We start from the raw sequence: 22,788 nt of genomic DNA, 5'->3' as shown, positions 1-22,788 counted from the left end.
ATGAAAACAAACTGACCCATAGCATAAGCACCACCTCAGAGAAGTGATAATGCAAATTACTGGTACTGCTCTTGTCTTTGCCACAACAATTTGTAGCCCAAGTGAATTTCAGTGTCTCAGATCTTGGTATTTAAATCAATAAGGAATTCAAGCAAATGGTATAGTACATAGGCAGCCCACTAAATTCCCTAACTTATCCTGAAAATGCCATCTTGTCAGCCATTTTTGGTCATTAGAAGCTATTTATAAATCAAGCTGACATAATCAATTTTTGTTCAATATTTTCCCTGTCATTGGTATATCAACTAAATAATATCAAATAAATGCCAATGTATTTTCGTTAAATCCTAGTTGGGAAACTTGAATTTTGCAGGGGATCTGAGCCAATCAAACACAAAGAAATATCTTCATGAATTAAAATCTAAATTCACTAAAATGTATTTCTGCTATAATTTTTGCAGAAAGTTGCAAGGTGTGTAAATTATCATAATTTAAGTGCCGACCAGTGATACAAACAGGACATAGGTGTCTAATTCCGCCTTGTTTCACTCTGAATATCATAAATTAAAATATTTTAGCTTTTAGACAAACAGGTACATTTAACTTACAATCTTTTCTAAAGCAGGAGCAGTGAAACATCAAATGCAAGTTGCCATCAATCTTTTGTGAGGTCTTCAAAAAAAACTTCTATGGACAATGAAAATGTTGTCTGAATAGAATTATCCTTTTTCAATGCCAGTAATGTTTTGCTGAACAAAAAATATTGTTTCCCACTCTAAGGTGAATAGGATCTAAATTCTCTTGTGTGCCTATCGGAAGTTGTATTTCATAGCACACATTTGTCACAAACTCACCACCTAGGGAGAAACGCTAGCGCGGTTGGAAGCAAGAATGGGAGGATAAACAAACATGAATTTTCGAGAATGTCATAGTGAAAACCAATGGGCAATGAAGAATTTGAAACTTTTCGTAAGTCAACGCCAAAATGCGATAAAACCCTAGAATGAGCGTCACTGTTGCACGAGATACTCGTGGATTTGTAGAAAAAAGAGTCACTAGATTTGCGGAAAATGGCCAAATACTAGGAGATTATTCTTTCAGGCTAATTTCTTTTAGTTTAAACTTTTCAAGAATCCTTTGTTTAATTTGCTTCCACATATTTTACGAGGGCTCATTCTCTCTTTTCTCCAGCATGGCCACCACATACCCCATTTTACGTGTTAGGGGTTTTCAGGTTTTGTTTTAATTCGGTTAAATGTCCTCGCAGCTTATATGCATAACTTAAGGTTTTATCGGCTGCAATTGCAAATGGAGGATACAGATGTGGGCTACGAAAAAGTTAATCAAAGTTCTTGACGCTCGGCATTTGTCGCCACACGAGCACATTTCGCCTTATAAGTTACAGTAGAATATATGTATTTAGTCCGTCCCACTTAACAATACTTCATTATTCAGATTATTCTTGCCGATGAAGAAGCTTACTGTGTCGTTACTTTATGCGTCCGGAGATCCACACGTCACCTTTCGCGCGAAAAATTCAATTTTCAATCCCGCAGCTTGCGGTCCCCTGTCGACTTCATTGTAATTTCAATCTCCTGCAATCTCCACATGAACGGATAGATTCCTCGCCTAAAGACGCAAGCCACTGCCCTTGATAACCCTCTCCCCTAGCTGGTCCGGATGCTGCTAGGGGAAGTCACCACCTCGCGAGTAACAAGTGCGCCCGTGGTGCTTGAGAAATGCGACTCTAGTTATTAGTGCCAGGGCTCTCATGGTAATTAGAGAAGAAGGCCTGGGTGATTGATGTTTTTGATCTGTTTTGTTGTCATCGACTAAATGGTCCGGTGAATTTATCCAACCGTTTACCTAACCATCCCCTAAAGAGCAACTCAGCGCTGGATATCGATGGTTAGGGAGGTTTCATATTATGCAGAAATATGAAAAACTGGAGAAGATCGGTGAAGGTATGACAATAATTTTTGAAAATTATTGCTTTACCGATAAATATAAGCTTATGAGCTTTATTGAGTATCATTTTACAGCATTTTGCATTGTGCGCGGGAAAAATTTTTCTCATGGCTTTTTTTATTGTTTTGGACGTTTTTAGGTACTTATGGGACCGTTTTCAAAGCAAAACACAAAGAAACACACGAGATAGTGGCGCTGAAACGAGTAAGACTCGACGAAGATGAGGAGGTGAATTCTAGAACTTAAATTAATAAATAGAATTATCAGTGAGGATATTTCCCTGAACCACCCGCCTGTCTTAATACGGTACATATCATATTCAGTTTATATTTATTTGCAAGAGTCGGCAAACGCTCTGAAACTGATTGCAATAAAATTAAATTCGTGAAAATCGAAACCGAAATTTGTCGGATTTGAAGTGTCATGTAGTTTTGAAAATGGCTACAAGTTGCAAATAATGTAAACTTGAAGCAGATGTTTTACAGGAATTATGATTATTTCACCAGCAATCTTCAGAAAGTAATTTTGTAGGGACAGGCCCACAGTTTCTTTTCATACAAGATTTTCATCTTGCGGCTATTTCAGATAAGAAGATTTCAATGTTCAGAGCTATTGGAAATAATGTTGGCAGAATTTCACAGCATCCCTTTATATTTTAGGGCATTCCCAGCTCTGCTCTGAGAGAAATTTGCATTTTGAAAGAATTGAAACACAAGAATATTGTGAGGTAAATGTGAGGTAGTTAGTAATATAAAGAGACACTTGATTTGTACAGTGTGTTGAATGTTTGTTGCTTATGTAATTTATGTACATAGCTAAAAGGGTATAATAATTATTATAGTTACTGATTGAATTTTTTTTCCATCAACTTACTTGCCAGTTTGTCAGAATACCCAATGGCAATTTAGTTTCCTTGAATGCCATAAATTTATTCTGAACTTGCTTGAATTACATCCTGCAAATATAGTGGTATGCATGGATGAAATTGAAATTGGCTGAAATTTTCTTCTAGAAAACAGCAATAATTCATTGTTCACACTGTGAATTGTGTACATACATATAGATTGCATTGTGCAATAACTTAAAGCTAATGCACAAAATAATGTTGGTACCATGACACAGAGGTTGTTGGTGCAACAGTTTCTGAAATTCTTTTGTGGTTCCAACTCATCCAGACAAAGGAGATGTATAATACTTCAAAATAAAAATTTTTGCAAAAAAGGAACTTATGACTCCTTAATAGGAAAACGCTCACTACCCTGCAAATGACATACTTAAATAAAATGTTTAATTTAACCCATACTAGGCAGGTTTTGCCCAAGTTACTGAGTATTTGAAATGCAGTAGAATTTTCAAATTTGTAGTGGTCACACTCCCCAGGTTTCAGAGACAGCTGTTTTGCGTTTTTTTCAATCATACTCTCAGAACTGTGATAAGTTGCTGGCTTTTATGAGATTTTTTTCTTACCCAGTGATGAAAAACGTTAATGAGTCTGAAAAGAGGAAAGTCTCTGGTTCTAAGAATGCCTTCTTTATGTTGCTCTGCTCTGCTCTTTGGCAATGTGATGTCCACTATCCATTGTGAAGACTTAGTTTGACTTTGTTGCTTTGGCGCAAGGATTCCCTGCTGTATGATACCTTTTTAAATAGCAAACAAAAGGTCCCTAACACATAACAACAAGGTGTGGATATTTCTTACATTTATGTGACAACCATTCCTCTAATCTGGTATTTTAGGCTCTTTGCTTCGTATTCTTTAACTTAATGAGGCCTCATGTCTCTGTAACTTTGCTGAACTTGATTTTCTTTTTTAATTTTGTCAGATTGCATGATGTTATGCACAGTGAAAGAAGACTAACCTTGGTGTTTGAATATTGTGATCAGGTATTATTTTATTTTGACATATGATTTCTGAAACTGAATCTTTCTGTGTTAAAGTGCAGCAAAACTTGATAATATTTTTTCTTTTAACATGTTTCCATTCATATTAAGTACTGTACATTCCACCGTTTTCTATTAAACTAAATCTAAAACCCACGTCTGAGCAGTGATAGGCATGATCTGCACAAGATTTGACGTCATAAAAAGCTAATTCTATTGCCTTAAAAAAATCCTGTTACATAATTTGTGGTTTGAGGTGTCAATCAAGCATTATATGGATGCTAGTTCTGAAAATTGTTTTTTAAACTTATGAAGCACATAGAAAACAAATATTTACTTTGTGTAGAGATTAAGGTCTACAGCAAGAAACTCCTGTGTTTTGGTGTGCATTTTGCAAATACACACATTTGCATTTAAAAATAAAGGAAATAACTGTAACACATTTTTTTTCACGTAGGACCTAAAAAAGTACTTTGACAGCTGCCAAGGAGAAGTTGACCCAGCTGTTGTCAAGGTACATAATGCTGTTTAATAATGTGCCCTACAAATAAGGGTGCTTTTAATGCTTAAACCCGAACTCTTAGAGGTCCATTTTGTTTATCCATTGGGTTGGAAAAATAGCCTCAACTGTATCTATGTACTTAATCCATTTACTCCTCAGGCCCCAAGGAAGCCCCCAGTCAACGAGTAATTAATACAATTAAAGTTTCATTTCTGACATTGTCGGCATCACCCTATGAAAATACAATGATGACATTAATTTTTTTGTGTGTCCTTTATTCTTTGTTAGTCATTTATGTTTCAACTGCTGAGAGGGTTGGCGTTTTGCCACAGCTGTAATGTTCTTCATAGAGATCTCAAGCCCCAAAATCTCCTCATCAACAAGGTAAGAATCAAGTTTGTAAATTTCCTGAAGATCAACACCTTCACTGAATTATGCACTTAATTAGTGGGCACTTATAATTTTTGTCTGTCTGTTGGGAAATTCAACTTAAACCTTTTTCCCCCTGAAGGGGCCACCATGGACGGGTGAAATTGTTTGGTGTTTGGTGGAGTAAAATCTGTAAGTGCCACTCTTAGAAGGGAAAGGATTACCAATAAAGAGATTTATTTTCCAGGGGTAACTTGGGCACGCTCACAAAATAGTTGAGTGGAATGTATGACCTCATAATTTACTAGCTCTGATGAAAGCAGCCATTTAACTAGGTACAGGTGACATAAATCCTGCATACTGCTGTAACAGAGTTGTCAAATACAATGTGGTGTTCTCCGTTTCAACTATAAGCCCTCTACTAACCAGAAAGTGCTTCCTGTGAAAGCTTACAATTTCATTGATCAAGCTTTGGAGTTGATGAAGCTTATTTCCAGGGAGGAGGCAGAGAGTCAGACTTGATAGTGTTCACTCTGACTGGAGAATTGTTATAGCAGGGGTCCTGTAAGGGTCCCTGTTAGTCTCCTTCTCTTTAACATTTACACCCAATGACCTGAATTATCATGTTACGAACCCTTCTCTGCCGTTGTAAGCAGATGATACAACTGAATATGCTTCTGGTTTTTCCCCTCCAGTTCAGTTTTAGAATACAGATATCATTAACTCTGGTATCAGTATACTGTCAACATGATTCAAGCATAAATTATTGTTTAGAACTAAAGCCATTAGTCATGGCTATTGGCCCTACACAGTACCACTATGGCTTTATTTTGGATAAGAACACAGTGGAAACAACTCATGCTGAAAATTTGGGCAGCCGTCACCACCAAAAATACAAGAATGGTCTAATAATTAGACCATTCTTTACAAGTCTTTTGTGGAACGGTTCATCAGAATTTGAAAAGGGTTATTTAAAACACCAATGGACAAGTCACCTTTGGAGAAATGAAATACCCAAACATTACAGTAATGGTTTATACAATTCAGGAATTGTGTAGATACCCTTGGTGAACTGACTCAGTGAAAACACGAGTGGTCAAGTGTTTAATGAAATAGATCAGTGACCTAGCTTATGCAATCATTGCAGTTAACAAAGAATTGGTCAGTGCCAAAGACGGCCGGTGTAATTTGAATGCATTATCGTACTGTGACATGATATGCAATGGCATGGCAAATGGTCGAGATTGCCGTACATTGCTTCAGTGACGTGACACAGGGTTCAGAGTAGTGTGAAATGGCTTATTTTATCTGCAAATGGTTAATCATGAAGTGTAATGGTCTAGCATAACATTCATCAGCTTACGGTAATGTGAAACAGTTTAGCTTGACCCGAATGGCTTAGCGTGACGATAAATGGTGTAGTAGAAAGCGAGATGATTTAGTGTGAAAGCAAATGGCCAGAACCGCCAAAAAAACAAAAGTGAAATGGAACAAAAGTTAAGCTTGAAATGGAATAGTCTATGTGGGGTCTTACGTCAAAACCTGTACATCATTCAAATAAAATTTGTCACGAATTTGCCCGAATGAGGGTTGTACTGTTCCGTGCACTCACGATCAAGGAACAGCTTATTTCTACCAGTACCGTAAGGCTGCTGCCTAGGTTTTTCAAGAGCCCAGAATAAATTAATTAAAAGTAAGGATAAATCACCTTGTAATAACTTAGGTGCCCATTCGGGCTACTCATTTAGAAATTTGGTCACCCGCGCTCGCAAATAAGGCGACCAGCGACCGTTAGGCAGCAGTCTTGTACCACCTCGTTTACTCAACTCAGCAAACCGTAATCCAGTTTTAAGAATTTTTATTTTTTATTTTTGTCTACGTAAGCTAAATTGCCAAATTTTCCACTCTGACGAGTTTGCTGTGATATCACCAAGTTATATATTTGGATCAAAGCAAAATAAGCACAGTCAGGAAATATGGACAGGCCTATGTGAACTGGCCTAGGCTTTTAATGAGAAAGAACATTAACCAAGCTCCTACTTACATCCCAGAAAAGATTTTTAACATTTCAGTTTGTAAATACAATCTTAGGGGGTCAGAGGTACATTATTTAATTATCTCTGCCAAGCTTTAACCCTTTCACCGCCGAGGGCTTCCCTATTGACAAGTAAAGTCGTCCCCAGATGGCATTAGACAGAGTAAAGTCTATAAGTGTCAACTAATTTGCATTTATGGCGGTGAAAGGGTTAATCTACAGTGCAGGTGACTTGGGTTATTTTCATTCCTACCCACCAATTTTTATCTTCAAACATAAGAGAAGCCAAGGATCTTGCTACTTTCAAGCGTCTATTAAATGAACATTTTAATGGAAAATAATAAATTTGGGAATTTATTGCCATCACGAGCAGATTTTTTAATATACGTTTATGCATTTCTCATCATTTTAAATTATAAAGAAGTCTGCTATATTTATTTATTGATTGCCATTGTATGATTTTTTTTTGTGTTTATTGATACACTGTATACACTGGCTGTGTTGCCAGCATGGTTGTCCTGGTGGTGTAGTGGTGATCACACCCGACTAGTAATGGGGGGACGTGGGTTCAAATCCCGCTCAGGGCAAATTTTCTTTCAAACATTTATTCAATTAAAAGTATGATTATTTGGGGTGTACATTGTCAGGGTTTCTCTCCTGCAAACACTCTCTCTCTATATATATATATAATCATATAGGGTGGGAGGGGGAATCTGAACATCTGATTGCATGCAAATCAGGATCGCCTCACTACTCCCCTGTTAATATATACAGCCACGTTCAATTCCTGGCCAAACCACATATAGCAGCTCATGTATCATGAGCGTAAGTCCGCCATATTGCGCGCATTTTACATGCAAATTATGCGCGTGTTACATGAGAGTCAAAAAGTACACAAAAGTGTGTGTAAATAATTACATGCAAATTCTTCAGAGTGCATGTAAAATTTTACACGCAGAGTTTCTCTCTTCTCAGTAGATTCGATACCTTTTAAAGGCCCATACAAGCTATAGAGGTCCCTTTAAAATCGCTTTATTAATCTTGAAAATGTGTATTCAGGCGTGTATTCACAATTATTCCATGAGCCCGCGTTGGATATGAGATGGTAAATAGGCAACGAGGCACGTAGCGCCAAGTTGGCTATTACCAATCTCAATTTTGCTAAATTTTATTTAAGTTGAAGAAATGATCGGAAAGTGATGTGAGTTCTGGGCGCCAAAACTTTTATGCTGAGAAACATTTGCCGCATTCATTTCCACATAGGGTCAAATGCAGGTCTAATTAACAATTATTATTCCTTGAGCGCGCGTTAGATGTGAGATGATAGATAGCCAGCGAGGCGTGTAGCGCCAAGTTGGCTATAATCATCTCATATCCAACAAGCGCGAGTGGAATAATTGTTTTATTAGAAACGCCCCCAAAATATAGAAAACTAGACTACAATAAAAATAAAAAGGCCCAAAAAATCATGCATATGCTTGCCGTGTTTGTAGATCATGGTATAATGGCTCATAACCCATGATGGCTTAGCCAATCAAAACTCTCGAATTGCATTATCCAATGATCCAGTTTTTAATAATGGCTGATAACCGAGATGCATTGAACAATGAGAAAGCTAGAATTGCATTATCCGAGGTTGAGAATTTAATAATAGACCATATAAGGAAAATCTAAGGATTACATATTAACCAAAAATACCACAGGCAGCACATACCTACATAGCGTATGTAAGAGAGTACTCCTCCCAGCCCCCACCCCGGGCTCTTACCTTTCTCACGCTTTCCACCATCTTAAGAGACTTGAATGCCAGTGCTTCCTCCCAGTTTTACTCTTGCCCCACATGGGGACAGGACCGAAAGTCAAAATCAGTCAAATGCACATACATACATACATACATACATACTTAATTGACCTCTCCCCATAGGGGCTTTTCAGGGCCAATGAATCAACGAAACAACAGAACACAACAACTACAACTGTTAAGAATCCCAACTGGCCGGAGGCAAACCAGTTGGCTATTTACAAGTGCAGCTGGGAAGTTGAACCAGGGACTACCAGGATCAAATTCAACGAGTGGTCAGAGCGGGTCTTGAACCCGGGATCTCCGGATCTCAAGGCAAGCGCCCTAACCACAGGGCCACACTGCCTCCACCACCCCCAGGGGACAGATTGTTGTTCAAAAGTGCTTCAATGTCCGTATAATCCCCCACCCTTCCCGGGGACCTTGGGGGTGGGGGTTTCAATCGACTGATGCATTACAAACGGGAAAACAATCACAGGACCAGAACTCAAGATAGCAAGCATGTCAACAACACCCACAGAAAAATGCTACATGTAAATGTTTTTATATTTCGTTTATTGAATAGTGGACACCGGATAGATGGAATTTCACTTAGCGTTGTTTGAACTGAGAGCTAAGGATTTATTGATGGATTGCGGAACTGAAGATAAAACCTCAGTGTTGGTGGATATTTACCTTGCCTCTTCATGGCTCAGCAAATATTACCACTATTCCCCTCCTTTTTGGTGAATAAAAAATTGTTATTTATTTTGGTTGTGAAGGTCAGATAAGTTTTGCTAATAAGCAGAGCAGAAGTTAAACCAGTCAAAGGGGTTGGATACAGTATGGCAAAAGCAAAAGCTTTTACAGTAAGGGGTGGTTGGGCCCAAAATTGTAAACTTTTCATGGAAATGGGGTCTATGTATTTAAGAAATAAAATTTTTTCTTTGCTCTTAGGATGGTGAGCTCAAGCTTGCAGATTTTGGTTTGGCCAGAGCCTTTGGTATTCCTGTTAGATGCTACTCTGCTGAGGTAAAATAACCAACTGGCCTTTCAAATCACGATTTCTTGCAGAAACAGGGACTGAATTGAGAAGGGTGCAGCTTGATGAAATAGAGCCAAAAGCACATGAAAGGCACCTCTGGCAGTCAATGCACTGTATGATCCCATTGCAAAGCACCACATCTTCATTGACTTAGTCTGGGGGGGGGGGGGGGGGGAAGGAGGGGGTGATTGTGATAACAGAGGCAAACCCTTAGTGGTGGTTAAGATCAAAATCAATAAAATTTATCCCACATTATTGAAGTGGTGGTATGCATAGATGACAATCACTACACCATAGTGACTACCCCAGGTGTTCAGCACATGGTATTCCCTGGCAATCCTTTCCAGAAACTTACCCCATCTAACAGGACTTACATTCAGTGAACAGATGGGACAACGGTTTTCTTTAAGGCAAGGTGTACATACCATACACAAATTTGTCTTGATTTTCTTGTTGTTATTATCTCAGTGACCACGTCTTGAGGAATCATAAATTTTGGTTTAGTAAATCCATATTTTTTCATCCCCAATACCTCAAGAATGTTTCATAAAATAATGACTCTACAACATCATTTTCGAGATTTGCAACGAATTGCCTGAATGTTGCCATTAGCTTTTTCGTTTCTCAGAATGTACCAGTGTTCAACCTCAGGTTGTTAAGTGGTATTCTCTGTGTTCAATTTTCAAGGAGAATCTCACCTTGTGGTATCATTAGTCCACTTTAATCACCCTTGTCGTCTTTGTACATTTACAGGTAGTGACGCTGTGGTATCGTCCTCCAGATGTATTGATGGGAGCCAAGCTTTACTCAACATCGATTGATATGTGGTCAGCAGGCTGTATTTTTGCAGGTTATATCAGGCCTCTGGGCTTTAAGATGGGATCCTCAATGTCTCGTGTTCTTGAATGTGTCGAATCTTGTTCGCAACAATCTGTCTGAAACCAAGCTCCATAACCTTCAGTCTTGTTGCTATTAACATTAGATGACAAAAATAATACATGAACAGTTAACTCCAGTTAGTTGGCGTTTGTTAACGCAAACAGCAAAAAAAAAAATCTAAACAAACTGCTGCAATCTCTTTATTTGTAACATTGAATTAGAAACAAAAACACCCAACGTTTTTCAGATTGTTGCTGATTAAGTGAGCGACGACGATTATTCAATGAAATGACGAAATGACCTTTCGTGTTTGTCCCATTGGAAGTCGTGATGCTCTTACGTGAGCTTTTTCCAAAGATCAGGGGCACCCAACGTCAATTTTCGGAAAATATCTGTTCGGAAGACGATCTAGAATTTTCGGAACAGTTCTTTTAAAATTTCTTGCTTGCCTGCCCGTCCTAGGATTTTTCGAACATCTAAAAAATGGTATAATTGCCCTTTGTTAACGGATTTTTACCCCAAAAAGGTCACCTAGAATTTTCGGGAGCTTTTTTTCTGGCTGAAACTTTCGAAAAGGTAAGTTTTGATCCCTATTTTCGGATCACTAGACTTTCAGCTAGGGAATCCGAACAGAAAAATATGCCTATATCTGCCCTTTAAATACTAAAATGCGTTTAACAATGCTATGTCTAATTGGTTTTGAACTATATTCTCGTTGGGTGCCCCTGAAAGATGCCATGTGTTTGATCTAGTAAAGGTTCGAGAAGCATATTGAAGAATGGTTTCGACCAAAGGCTTATCATATAGAAGCTTGAGAAAACAACCTGGCCTCGGTTGTTCAAAAGGTGGATAACGCTATCCAGCGGATAAACCCTAGCAAAACCAATTGAGTTATCTTGTGGATAGTGATTTATCCAGTGGACAGCGCTATCCACCCTTCGAACAACTGGGTAATCCCGTGAGATCTTACTGAACTTCTTTTCTTTTACCCCTTAGAAATAGCCAATGGAGGCAGACCACTTTTCCCAGGGAGTGATGTGGATGACCAACTCAGACGAATTTTTAAGTATCCTTTGATTTTGGCCTATTTTGGAGCGCTTTGTTTGATCACTTTACGCGTACGATAATAAAGCTTCTCGATGGATTACACACGATTTGATTATGGTACTCTTGTTTGAAAAATAGGCATGTTGCTCTTGGAAGCCGTAAAGATTTTTTCTTTTCGTTTAGCAGTTGCGGCAAATTTGTTTGTAGCTTCTCGCGGCAAGCACCGCTTTCAGGGAAACCTTTCCGCAGCATCGCGTGTACAAGAATGACTGTGGTTTTAATACGTGTGTGGAATAAAGCATGTACATTTGGATTAAGGGTGCACAGTTTTTTTAACGTAAACAATACTTATCGTAATCCGGAGTAGGACTTCATGGAATAGAAGTTAGAAATCCTTCGTTTTTATGGAGGTTCACATTAAAATTGCCAAGCACCACCTAAAATTCTATTTTAAACATATCCAGTCTTGATTATCCTTGTTTCTTCAAAACGCTAGACATACCGTTTTAGATCATCACTCCAACTATATTCTTTTTTTTTTTCCGGAACAGGGTCAATCGAACGCACTCTTAGTTACCATGGGTCAATAAGATAAAGTTGTATTGGAAGAATAGACTTGCACTCACGACAATTAGGATCGATACGAAAAACAAATATTAGAATTGCTCGATTAAACAGCTTAGGTTGAAGCAACAGAATAGGGACTTAAAGCAAGTACAGCGTCAACGGAAACGTCGCTTCAAAATATAACTTAGCGCTATCGTAAGTATTTCGCGATCACCTCATCTTGTTCACCTCTCACAATTCGGGCCGACTATCCGTGACTGGATAATGATTGGTTTACTGCTGCATGTTCGCGTTGTCGTCAAAATCTGAAATTTAGATATTTCACGTTGTTGTTTTGTGGAGTACAGCAAAGAAATGCACTGAAAGGTTGAGTCTTGGCCGCACGTGTGACACAATTATTTTTCCTTTTTTCACCAATAACTTGAAATTCTTGTTTTGTTGCGTTGTCGTTGCTAACTGCGTACGGCGGCGATCTGCCAGCATAAGAGAGAAACCTTTGAAAAAGCCTTTGAGAGCCATTTCTAGGCTCCTTTTAATATGTAAACACTGTCTGAAGAGATGTTTTTATCACCTAGAAGAATTTGATCTGTTCGGATATCTTAGCTGAAGATTGAAGTGTCCTAAAATTCTAGGGAATGATTGCTTCATTTCAGAAATTACTAGCTGAACGTGAACCATTTGTTAATCCGAAACTACGAGGTGACCTTTTTAAGTGCCAAGAATTGCAAAATATCCGTCCGAAAACGCAAGAGACTACTTTTCCCTGGTTGCGAAATCTTTTGGATGATGTTTTAGCAAAGAAATCTGTAGCTGTCTGGAAATGTGGAAGCGAAATTCTTAGAACAGTTTGACTCTCCCGAACACATATTTCACGGAAGGTTATAGTTGGTTGCCCCTGAGGTATTTGTACATGCCGGAGAAAAAACAAACAGAGAGCCTCGAAGTCGGTGGAAATACACGACAATTCCAAAGGAAAGTGTAAAACGAAAAACAAGATACTGCTGTAGTGACATGCATTCCATGCTCTACTATAGTCGACAAGATATGGATTGCATCGGCAAACCGTACACTTGCCCACAAAACGCTCATTTAGGCAACAAGGGCTTGCATCGCCACGGGCTTAGGATGCCGATGGAAGCACGCCTCAATTCTGGGCGAACCTACCAAGTCTTCAATAAAGAAAACGTCTTATCCCGCGAAGTATTCTTTATAAGACATTCGTCAACCTATTAAACTTACCGGTGTATACAAAGGAAATCAAAGGGATTCACACTCATGAAAATAACCAATCGGTATCGCCTTGAGATTTGCTTTTCTGTTCAATGACTACATAATGTTCTAACGTGCCAACGTCCCAGTGAAACCTAAAATCACTGTCCCGTTTTGACAGAATTTTATTTCCATATCTTGCAACTGAATTACGAAAACACTCAAATAGCTTCATTCTGCTTTAAATCAAAAAGGTTTTTCGACTTTCAAGATGTTTTGGTTTCTCTTGTTGTTTATGGAGCTTTTGAGCCACTCTACTTGACACTGAAACTCTTTTTTTTATTTTTTTTGTAAATTGTTACCGTATTTTCTGCTTGCTTTTGAGAACTTCTTTAAATTGCTATTTGTCTCAGCCCTCTTCAATCAGTTATTAGCCTTTTTTCAGGAGACATTTCAAACTCGGAAGCCTTTTGGACAGAGCATGCCATGTGTTCTTAGTGTCTCAGCACGATCGCAGCGTGTTCGTCTGGTGACGTTATTGTGGCAGTCGTTAATTTGTTTGATCGGACTTGGTGCAACAAAAAGGAAAAGGAAAAAAAAACAAGGATTTAGTTTAGTGGGCTTACGGATCATGCGGCGATAAAGAGCCAAACGAACACGAGGGAACGATTCATCATAATAATGATAACCGTAATTTATTACTTCCAAAGCGTTATTTTCAAAAATAGATCATCAATAGCCCGGCCTTTCCAATCAATAACTCCAGTATCTACTAATAGTAAATGGTGAATTCGGATGCGGATGATAGGAATATCCTCCACTCGTTTTTCCTGCACTGAATGGTTTTACACTGCACTGTTTGGTTTTTTAAACCCCGAATCAACATTCCGTAATAGAGTAATATATTTCGGGTCTTGTTTCATCAGGTGCTCAGCCTTTCTATGACACCGATTGTCCTTTTTCCGTGCCTTCGTACTTTCGGTTTTCTTTTTTCTAATCACGGCATTAAATCATACTATTGTTGTATCTTTTGGGGGGCAGTGCATGCAAAATATCGAATACGAATAGGGCTGGGCGTGGGTTCTTCCGGATTCCATCTAGGGGGTATAATATTGGTTTGCTCTGAAGATATTCCAGTTACGTTTGCGATAATTTGTTGTTGTTGTTGCATGAAACTACTAGATCTGTCAGGGTTTACAACACTCGGCCTGTCCTCGCCATTTCATAGATGTAGTAGAAGAATTTTCGAAGGTTTGTGCACGTGAATCAAGTTGCATGTCGCGAAAAGCGAGTCTGAACAGTAACAGGTTTTTCTGACAAACGAAATGTAATAATAAGCTTACACAAACATCTCAAAACTCCTCTCCTGTTGTGCACGTTCAGTTTTAATTCCTCAAGTGGACACGGAACAGGTCTTGAAGTATTGTTGTTGATTGCGAATGAATGACATTACTTGGGTTTCGATCTATGGTCGTGTCTCTTACCAAATTATCACATTGTTCTTTTCTTTTCTTCTCAAAGTCGTCGAATATATTGATCGATTTTCAGTTTACCTCAAAGTTAGGTGTCCCTTGTCCTTTCCAGCTTTCTTTGCTTCCAGAGTTTGCTTCATGGCACAAGATCAAATATTTTACTAATTACGAAGGTCCTTAATCTTAGTGAACACCTCAATTATTTTGCAAGTTCTTAACCCCAACCGCAGAGTTTTGGGCCCACCTAATGAAGATAGTTGGCCCAACGCCTCGAAACTTCCAGAATACAAGGTATGTCTTGCGAAGGTTTATTCGTTAAAGTCTAAGTACGTATCTTTGTTACCCTTTCTAGTATACCAATTTTCATGTAATAGCTTCGTTTGCGACTGAGTTCTAATTTTTGCTGTTTACTTTCTCGAACATTTACGTGATCTTTTCAACAAAAGAGGATTAATGATATTTTAAAAGACCTTGTGCAATGGCGATGATTGTCAGTTTATTTGAGGGAAAAAAGGAAAATGATTACGCAAAAAGACCTGTTTTCCTAAGACCACAAGCATCCTGTCTTAATTGTAATCCTTCTAGGCGACACCGAAAAAAGACCCGCGAGTTGTTCTTTACACCACTGCATGAGAAAGAAAAAGCCTGGGAACAAGGAAACCAGTCGCGAGGCAAGCAATCCTTATTAGGACATCGAGCGTGAAGTTGTTGGCCAAAACCCAATGGCACCTGAGTTTTTTTCAGATAAGTTTTCGCTTGTTAGCCGTAATTATCGGACAAGTACTGGAAAGAGAAGAGTTACTTTTGCCGTTAACGGCAAGCACGAAGTGTTTTCAAATGGGAGAAGAGATGTGCTCGGATTATTCCGTAACAAATTTTTTTTAGGGCCTGTTCGAAATGAACGGATCACTGTTACGCTCAGTCGGTAAATCTTAAACATGATTATAGAGAATGTTTACCTCAGTTTTTGCCTGTTGAAGCCGGACAAATTTGCGATTACTTCGTGCTGTTTCGAGCACACGAAACCGGAAATACATCTCATGAGCAAGTTTTTTTTTTTGAGGAGCTATTAAGTAAAAAAGTTGCGATAACTGAACCTCTTAGTTTACCTTTTCAGTCTACTCAACAGCCATGTTAACGTGTTTAACTGGCCAACCCATAGCGTTGGCTTAAATACCCCTTTAACCTGGGATTAACGTCCTTTTCGGAGTCAGTACTAACAGAGCTCCTGGCCTTGTGCTTTAATCTACAAATGATGTGGCCATGTACCTGTGCCATCTGCAGAACAAGCTCAAATCTAAAAAAGCTCTACGGTATCCTCTGACATACCATATGTATTATTCTTCCACTTCGCTGGAGCAGAGTCAGAAAGCATTTCCGCACAGGGTGCTCAAGTGACTCCTGTTGCGATCTGTCAAAAAAGTTGCTAGTTAAAACCCACCCAGCAAGCAACGATAACTTCTTTACTTTCTTTCCTTCTTCCCTTTTTCGCTATTACCGGTTACACAGAAAGCGTGACAATGTGTCCGAATGTTAGAAGTTGGTCAGAAGTGAGGCTTGTTTGTCTTGGACAGAATACTTTCTAAATCGGCGCTTAAGTCATGCTCTTCTTGGAGTCAGTTAAAACTTGCATGAGTTACATATTTAATCGTTCCGTTTGAAGGTGGAAATTTTCTACCAAATACTTTTTCGTTTGGTTGGCAGTGGTGAAGTCAGAAAGGTCGTTATTTGCTAATTGGGTTACACGAATGAAATTTTCATAAACAGTAATTGATGATTCAGTTTCGTGGTCTTTTAGTCTATGAGCAAAGAGATGATACAGTTATTGACTCCCTTAATGAGGAAATTAAATTGAGTTACTGATAGAGTTGAACCGCTATGTAAATGCGTTTTGCCAAGAGGATTGTGTAAATTGGCATTAAGTGGAGACAGAAGCAGCACATGACCGTGGCAGCGTCTGTTTCACTGCAGATTCCACAGAGAAAGTGTTTTCTTATTCCCGAAAACTCCGTATAAAAGTTAAAACTGGAATTCTCTTAAATTAGTCTTCTTTAAAAGGCTAATCAGTTCATTGATTCTGTTGAAAAAGAAGTTTGCCATTCATTCATTTAATTGTAAATGAATCCTTCACCTTGTTTTCAAACCACATCATATACGCGAGGTTTCGTTGAAAATCTGATATATTTCTCTCTTTAAATCTGCCTATGTCGAGCTCTTATTGTTTGCCAACAAAAAGACGGAGAGCTTGCAATGTAAACGCTTTTAAAAATCATTGCATAGTTGTAGTTTTGAGCGAAAGGGAGGTAGCGCTCACCACTTGATAAACGTATAAGAAAGTGGTTCATTTATGGTCAGGGAATTGTCTCCGGGTTTTTCTTTAGGAGGTCCTTTAGTGATATAATATCTTTTAAAACCATCTCCTAACAAAGAAGCGATGTCTCCAAAGTAAGATTTCCTTTTGCTACGTTGATCACCTTCATTACAGGGGCATCACTGTTGGCCTTGCTCTCCAGTTTAACCTTTTTTTGTTTTTGAATCATCTGCAGGACTTCTCTTACCTTCAAAGTAACGGAACTGTGTCGCTAGCAGTTGTTGTACCGAAGCTATCTACCGCTGGAAGAGATTTGCTGCAGGTTGGGCAATGTTTATCATTACTTTTTCTAGCAAACGTGTTATTTCGGGAAGCAGTTGATTTAGTCTTTTCAGTTTTGTGGCAATCCAATTTAAAAGAAAAAATGGAAGTCGGAATAGGCTAGTTTCGAATTGTGCAGCAACAAAAGAACAGAGTCGAGGTTCAGGGGAATAATTTGCATTTTCCTTTGTTTTGAACAATACAATATGCTAATTATTCCCCTGAACCTCGACACTGTTCTTTTGTTGCTGCACAATTCGAAACTAGCCTATTAGCAGAATATTGCGTAACGTTAAGCAGAACTTAAATGACGGGCGTCTGAATAAGTTGGGAGGGCATATCTATGATGGGGTTGACTCACCCCTCGGGTTCTCTGTAAGGAGCCTAGTCCCCGTTTATGTGAAATAAAGAAACAAGCGATGGAGAAGTATATTTTATGTTAATGTTCGGTTGATTTGCGATAAAGTCAACAAACAGTAGAGGTGAACTGACTAGTAGATGTATGATTAACCCTTCCCGTTGGTTTATTTAATTACATGGACGTTGACGGAAACACACCCAAACTGCGCGGCCATAAATACATTGCGAAATTAATTAGCTCTTCAAATTGCAATCTAACCACTCTTTCTCTGAATAGCTTCTTGCGCGTGCGCTCCATAAGCACGTACGCTGTTCGTTTCGCGAAGTGTTTATCCGCTGGATAAAGATTTATCCGGTGGATTGCGTTATCCCCCTTTTAAACAACCGAGGCCAGGTTTTCACGTGACGTCATCGCTGCCTTTTTGGCGGACGAAAACAAAGGATGACTCATTAGCTCCTTTTAATTTCTTGGACATTACATCATTGTCATCTGTGGCTCTAGAGATACGTGGCGCATTGTGTATCTCTCACAGATGGTACTCATTATCAAAACACTACTGAGGTTGTCCATGTTGCGTATGGTTATGCTTGCATAACTGGTGAAAAGAAAGTGCGCAATCAAATAGACCAATAATTCAGTCCTAAACAAAAGGAATCATCTCGAGGCTCTGGGGAATAAATAATTTATAAGGATCTGTATGAGTTTATTCCCCAGAGCCTCGAGATGATGCCTTTTGTTTTCGACTGAATCTTAATATATCGAAATTGGTCTATTGACCTCTATTGCCATAAGAAACCAAGTCAAAGTCAGACTTTCCCAAGCTCCTCAGAGGACAAACCCATTGGCGGTTTGGGGAAAGTAGATGATGGCAGCTCAGAGTAGCTCAAAACTGAAATCTGAAACAAATTTACCACTGTTTAAATTGCTTGTAAAACAAATTAGTTAAACCTTTTGGACGGCTGAACTCAAATCTATATCGCTTTTTTGTTGCATAGGTGGTTTGTAACCAAACTCTAGAGACAATACTGCAATGTACAGTTGTTAGTGGTAAAGAGAGATCTTTGTTCTCGGTGAAACACACCAACATGGCGGCGTTGACGTTACGCAGTGAAAACCACCTCCTTTTGAAAGAAATCGTAACAAGAGTTTGCAAAACATGCGTGAAACTTCGTCGATGTTTCGTCGGTTTTTGAGCTTAGATAATATTGCCTCTTGACCATCGCTTAGAATTTAAATTATGTCCTTTCAGTTCCCGTTCAATCTCACTTTACGAGCGATCGATGATTGAAGACTCCTGACTCAACAATTTTAGGAACTCTTGACAAATGTCACGTTTCTCCAATTCTCGTGAGAAAGTGGATTAGAATATTACAGTCTTGCATTATAGCAAAGTGTTTCCGTCGTGTCCTGGCAAAAAAAAAAAAAAAAATCGGACAGCTATTGTCTTTACGTTCACGACGACACAGTTTCCTTTTCCGGGATCTGTTGGTACTTCAGTCTCAGTACAATATTGGCAAAACATACGAGGGTCAACAAGGCTGTAAATACAGTTCAAAGGAAAGAGTACATTGCACTGTGTGCGGTTTTCACAAGTCACAAGAATTTAAAGGACTGAAAAAGTAATTTCACTTTTCAAGTACCTTAGTTGAGACAGTTAAGTGGTTTTTTGATGTCAAAGAAAATAGATTATAATTTTTCGATGAGTAAAATTTGTTGCGTCCAAAAAAAAACATTAACAATGTGAAGATGTAATTGCATTAAATTAAAGCCTTGAACAAGAATATTGCACAGAGGAAGTTCAGGGAAACAATGAACAGCTGTTTCCTTTAGCACTTATCGCGTTTTACATTATTGAAATCATGACTTCCTGTTTGGTGTTGGGTCAAATGAGCACCGAAAACTATGCTAGGTCAACGTAGTGCTTGTCAATTTGGATGTTGTTGATGTTTCCTTTCCTGCTGATATCGTTGTCCTTCTTGTTCTCTTTTTTGAAGCCATTCGACCGTACCTACACTTTAATAATTTTACCACAACCTCGGCAACTTGTATCGATATCTAGAGACAGAGAACAATGAAGCTTGAGCTTGGAAAAACAAAAGGAGGTAGTGAGAAATCTTTTGTTTTCGTCCATTATCCACATGGCCGCGATGACGCAACGTGAATAATATGCTCACTACCAAAATCAATGGGAGATGAGCCGTAGTATGCATTGTTTTGTTTGCGTTTGTTTATTGCTTTTTGAACCAATCCAAAGAGCCGCTGCAGTTGCTTCCTCAAGCTCCAGTGGTGATGGCATTTGATTTCTTTGCAGCTTTTGTAATGCATTTTGTTCTTTTTTCCTTTTTCTATTTTAGAAATTGTTGGTTCTGAATCCAGCTCACCGACTATCAGCTGAGGACGCTATGCGTCATGCGTTCTTTGCCGACCTCAGTCCTTCGTTTCGTGCATGATCAAAAGATCACTCGATACAGAACAGGCCACAAATATGAAGAACTTTTTCACAAATAACACCTCGCGCAATATCTGGCATGTTTAACTGAATCATTTTTAGTTAATATGTATATAAATGTACAATACAATTTTATCCTTCAACGAATTGTTTTCTTCTGTCTTAACGTCAGAGATTGCAGTAAAGCAACAAAGTGGTTACGTTGTGCTGGGTACGCTGTGATCGAACAAGTTCGTGATAGAGCACAGGATACCCAAGCGAAGACTAGGCGGGTAGGATCTTTGAAACAGTTCTTCCATAGATCCTTTAACTACCTACAAAGTTCGAACGAATAACCGTGGTTTTGATATATTCAGATATATATATATATATATATAGCAAGAGAGCAAGTGGATGCGGTAGCTTTCATTTATTGTTGCGAGCCTTTTCATTGGACAGACAACCCGTGTTTTAATCAATAGCGTGACCTACATGTACTTATATTACAAAAATAAATTTTGTTATCTCCCTGTTTGGAACCAAGTACTTTAATCGAACTCCTGTTAACTTACAGCAACAGCAATGAATTATGTTTCCTATTTAACTTCTTATGATTCACACCTTTTTATTAAATTCCCTTGACGGCTTGCCTAGTCCGCCAAAACACGGCACATCTCGCTGTCATGTGGTCCTCTTTGTTTCACGAAGGCTCCTCATGTTGGATTCACTGGTTGCTGAAATTGTTCATCTCGTGCAACAAATTTCATATTCAGACTGCTTTATCGTTTTAACAGAAATCTTTATTTGCTCTACTAACGTCTTCCTGTTGTTGGAGCCATTTGACATTTTTGAGATTCACATCAACAGAGTGAAACAAAATTTTAACCAAGCTGTACCATACACTCTGCGATAGACTTAAGTTTGTTTTAATTGCAACCATTTAATATAAGTGGTAAGATATCTGGAAAGGAAATTCTAAAAGTTTATGTGCAAGGTCACCAAGTGTTTATTAACAATGAAAGAAATAAATGAATGTTATCTGATTCTTTTGAATCCGCCAGTGTTTAGTGATTCCAAGCGTTTCTTTTCCACAATGTTGTTTGATTTGGTGACATAAGCTCAAAGCGCACAGGTTTGCTTCAGTTATGAGAAACTAGCGACTGAAGTTATATTTGCCTTTGTCCCCTTGTATTTCGACTTCCTTGTTTTATCAATGGAATTCTTGGTTTATGACGGTTCGCTCATTCGAGGTAGGAGAGGAAATGCAACTAAAAAATACGAAGAAGAGAACTTTCCAATATTTTCATTCAAAGAAAGCGATAACTCAGCCATTACAAGCCACACGGAAGGTAATTATATCATTTTGATCACAGCCCTTGAAACGCTCGTCGAAGAGACAAGAGCCTTGTCTCTAAAATGATTCAACATTCAAGTCACTTACATGCATCACAATGTTTTGGTCTTCGTTTTTATTCATGCCCTTGTTGTAAGAAACACCGCCGGACACTGAGATTTTCGTCAAATCACTTTAAGAAAGCGGTGTTCTTTGAAGATCATTGTGCTTGAGAGATGTAGGAATTTAAGAGTAGTGTTAAAATTGCAAAATTGTGCGCACCATAAGAATGTTAGCTTTACATCACTATTTTTTCCCACGAGTTTAGAGTGCATTTATTTCGCAATTCGCCGTCACTGTCCCGTCAGTTTCGATATGGAAACGAGAAAATCCTGGAATTAAAACATACTGATGGCCGGGATGTCTGTAATCAGATTTGCAATTATCCCGCCGGATCAGCTTAATCGCGCTTTAGGAAATGATTAATCAATTACTCGGTGTTCGGTATTATGCTAACGTCCTTGTCTGTCGAAGATTGAGGGGGGTAGAAACTGTCGCGCGCCCAAGTCTCATCAATTTTTTTACACCCATTGATGGGCATAATGGGAATTTCAAAACATTGCAAATATTCACTGCAACCTGAGGGGACTCTCATATACGGGCAACTGCTCTGCCGACTGTACACCCCCTTGGAAATGAATAATGTACGACACGAAAGGAAGACCGATATTCTTCTATATACTGTTCATTTGATAGATCATTGTCACTATGAGTAACACACAGTGCTGCACGAAGGAACTACTGCATATCTTTTACTTGAAGTTCAACTGATCGCAAAACTCGAATCTTTAACCTATTACGGACAGATACTCAGTTTCGCCGGAAAAAAACTGCTTTTTAAGGAGTTTAATCGATTCCTTGTTCAAAGAGGGATCGTCTTGGCTACCGCACAATAAGCAGTACATCAGCAAAAGTACAGCTCGGTAGCTTTCGTTTGAATGATACTCGCGTACGATGTCAAACGTTAAACGCTCTAATGAGATACAGTAACAACTGAATAGCACCACAGATAACCGTGTTAGGTAATGCCAAGCATATTACTACATGTTGGGTATCTGCTAGCTGAGCTGTTAGCCTCATTTATTTAAAATGCATTTGTCCATTTTCTCTGCAGATCCTTACTTAGAACAACAATAACGCATTGTGCTATTGTATCTAATTACAGTGAATTCTAAGGAGATTTTTTAAGGGCCCTGGGATTACAGTCCTTAGTCCTCAATA

The 22,788-nt window shown here is 38.7% G+C and overlaps 2 protein-coding genes across 16 annotated transcripts in view; one reads left to right on the top strand and one right to left on the bottom strand.

The window, feature by feature from the left end:
• The window catches only part of LOC137967492 (unconventional myosin-Ib-like), a 46,297-nt gene extending 33,564 nt beyond the window's left edge, over positions 1–12,733 (bottom strand). For 5 of the 15 annotated variants that reach the window (XM_068814013.1, XM_068814014.1, XM_068814017.1 and 2 more), the window contains exons 1-2: positions 1,483–1,689; positions 609–687 (exon numbers count right to left, since the gene is read on the bottom strand). The gene's annotated coding sequence lies outside the window, so the exon portion shown is untranslated. Of the gene's footprint in view, positions 1–608; positions 688–1,482; positions 1,692–2,841; positions 2,924–3,435; positions 3,606–8,522; positions 8,585–10,277; positions 10,549–12,286 lie in introns of those variants that run through there. The other 10 variants (XM_068814005.1, XM_068814010.1, XM_068814012.1 and 7 more) reach the window with 7 other exon arrangements.
• On the top strand, positions 1,790–21,217 carry LOC137967493 (cyclin-dependent kinase 5-like). Its single transcript, XM_068814020.1, has 12 exons — positions 1,790–1,964; positions 2,108–2,196; positions 2,628–2,695; positions 3,791–3,851; positions 4,306–4,362; positions 4,639–4,734; positions 9,492–9,566; positions 10,333–10,429; positions 11,455–11,524; positions 14,984–15,044; positions 17,300–17,386; positions 20,101–21,217. Exons 1-12 carry the CDS (start codon positions 1,928–1,930, stop codon positions 20,194–20,196), a joined length of 894 nt encoding a protein of 297 aa, XP_068670121.1. The 5' UTR covers positions 1,790–1,927; the 3' UTR covers positions 20,197–21,217.
• The last annotated feature ends 1,571 nt before the right edge of the window (positions 21,218–22,788 follow it).

This window comes from Montipora foliosa, chromosome 8 (genome assembly GCF_036669935.1).
Source record: "Montipora foliosa isolate CH-2021 chromosome 8, ASM3666993v2, whole genome shotgun sequence".
NCBI lineage: Eukaryota > Metazoa > Cnidaria > Anthozoa > Scleractinia > Acroporidae > Montipora > Montipora foliosa.
This window is presented reverse-complemented; position numbering and strand designations above follow the sequence as displayed.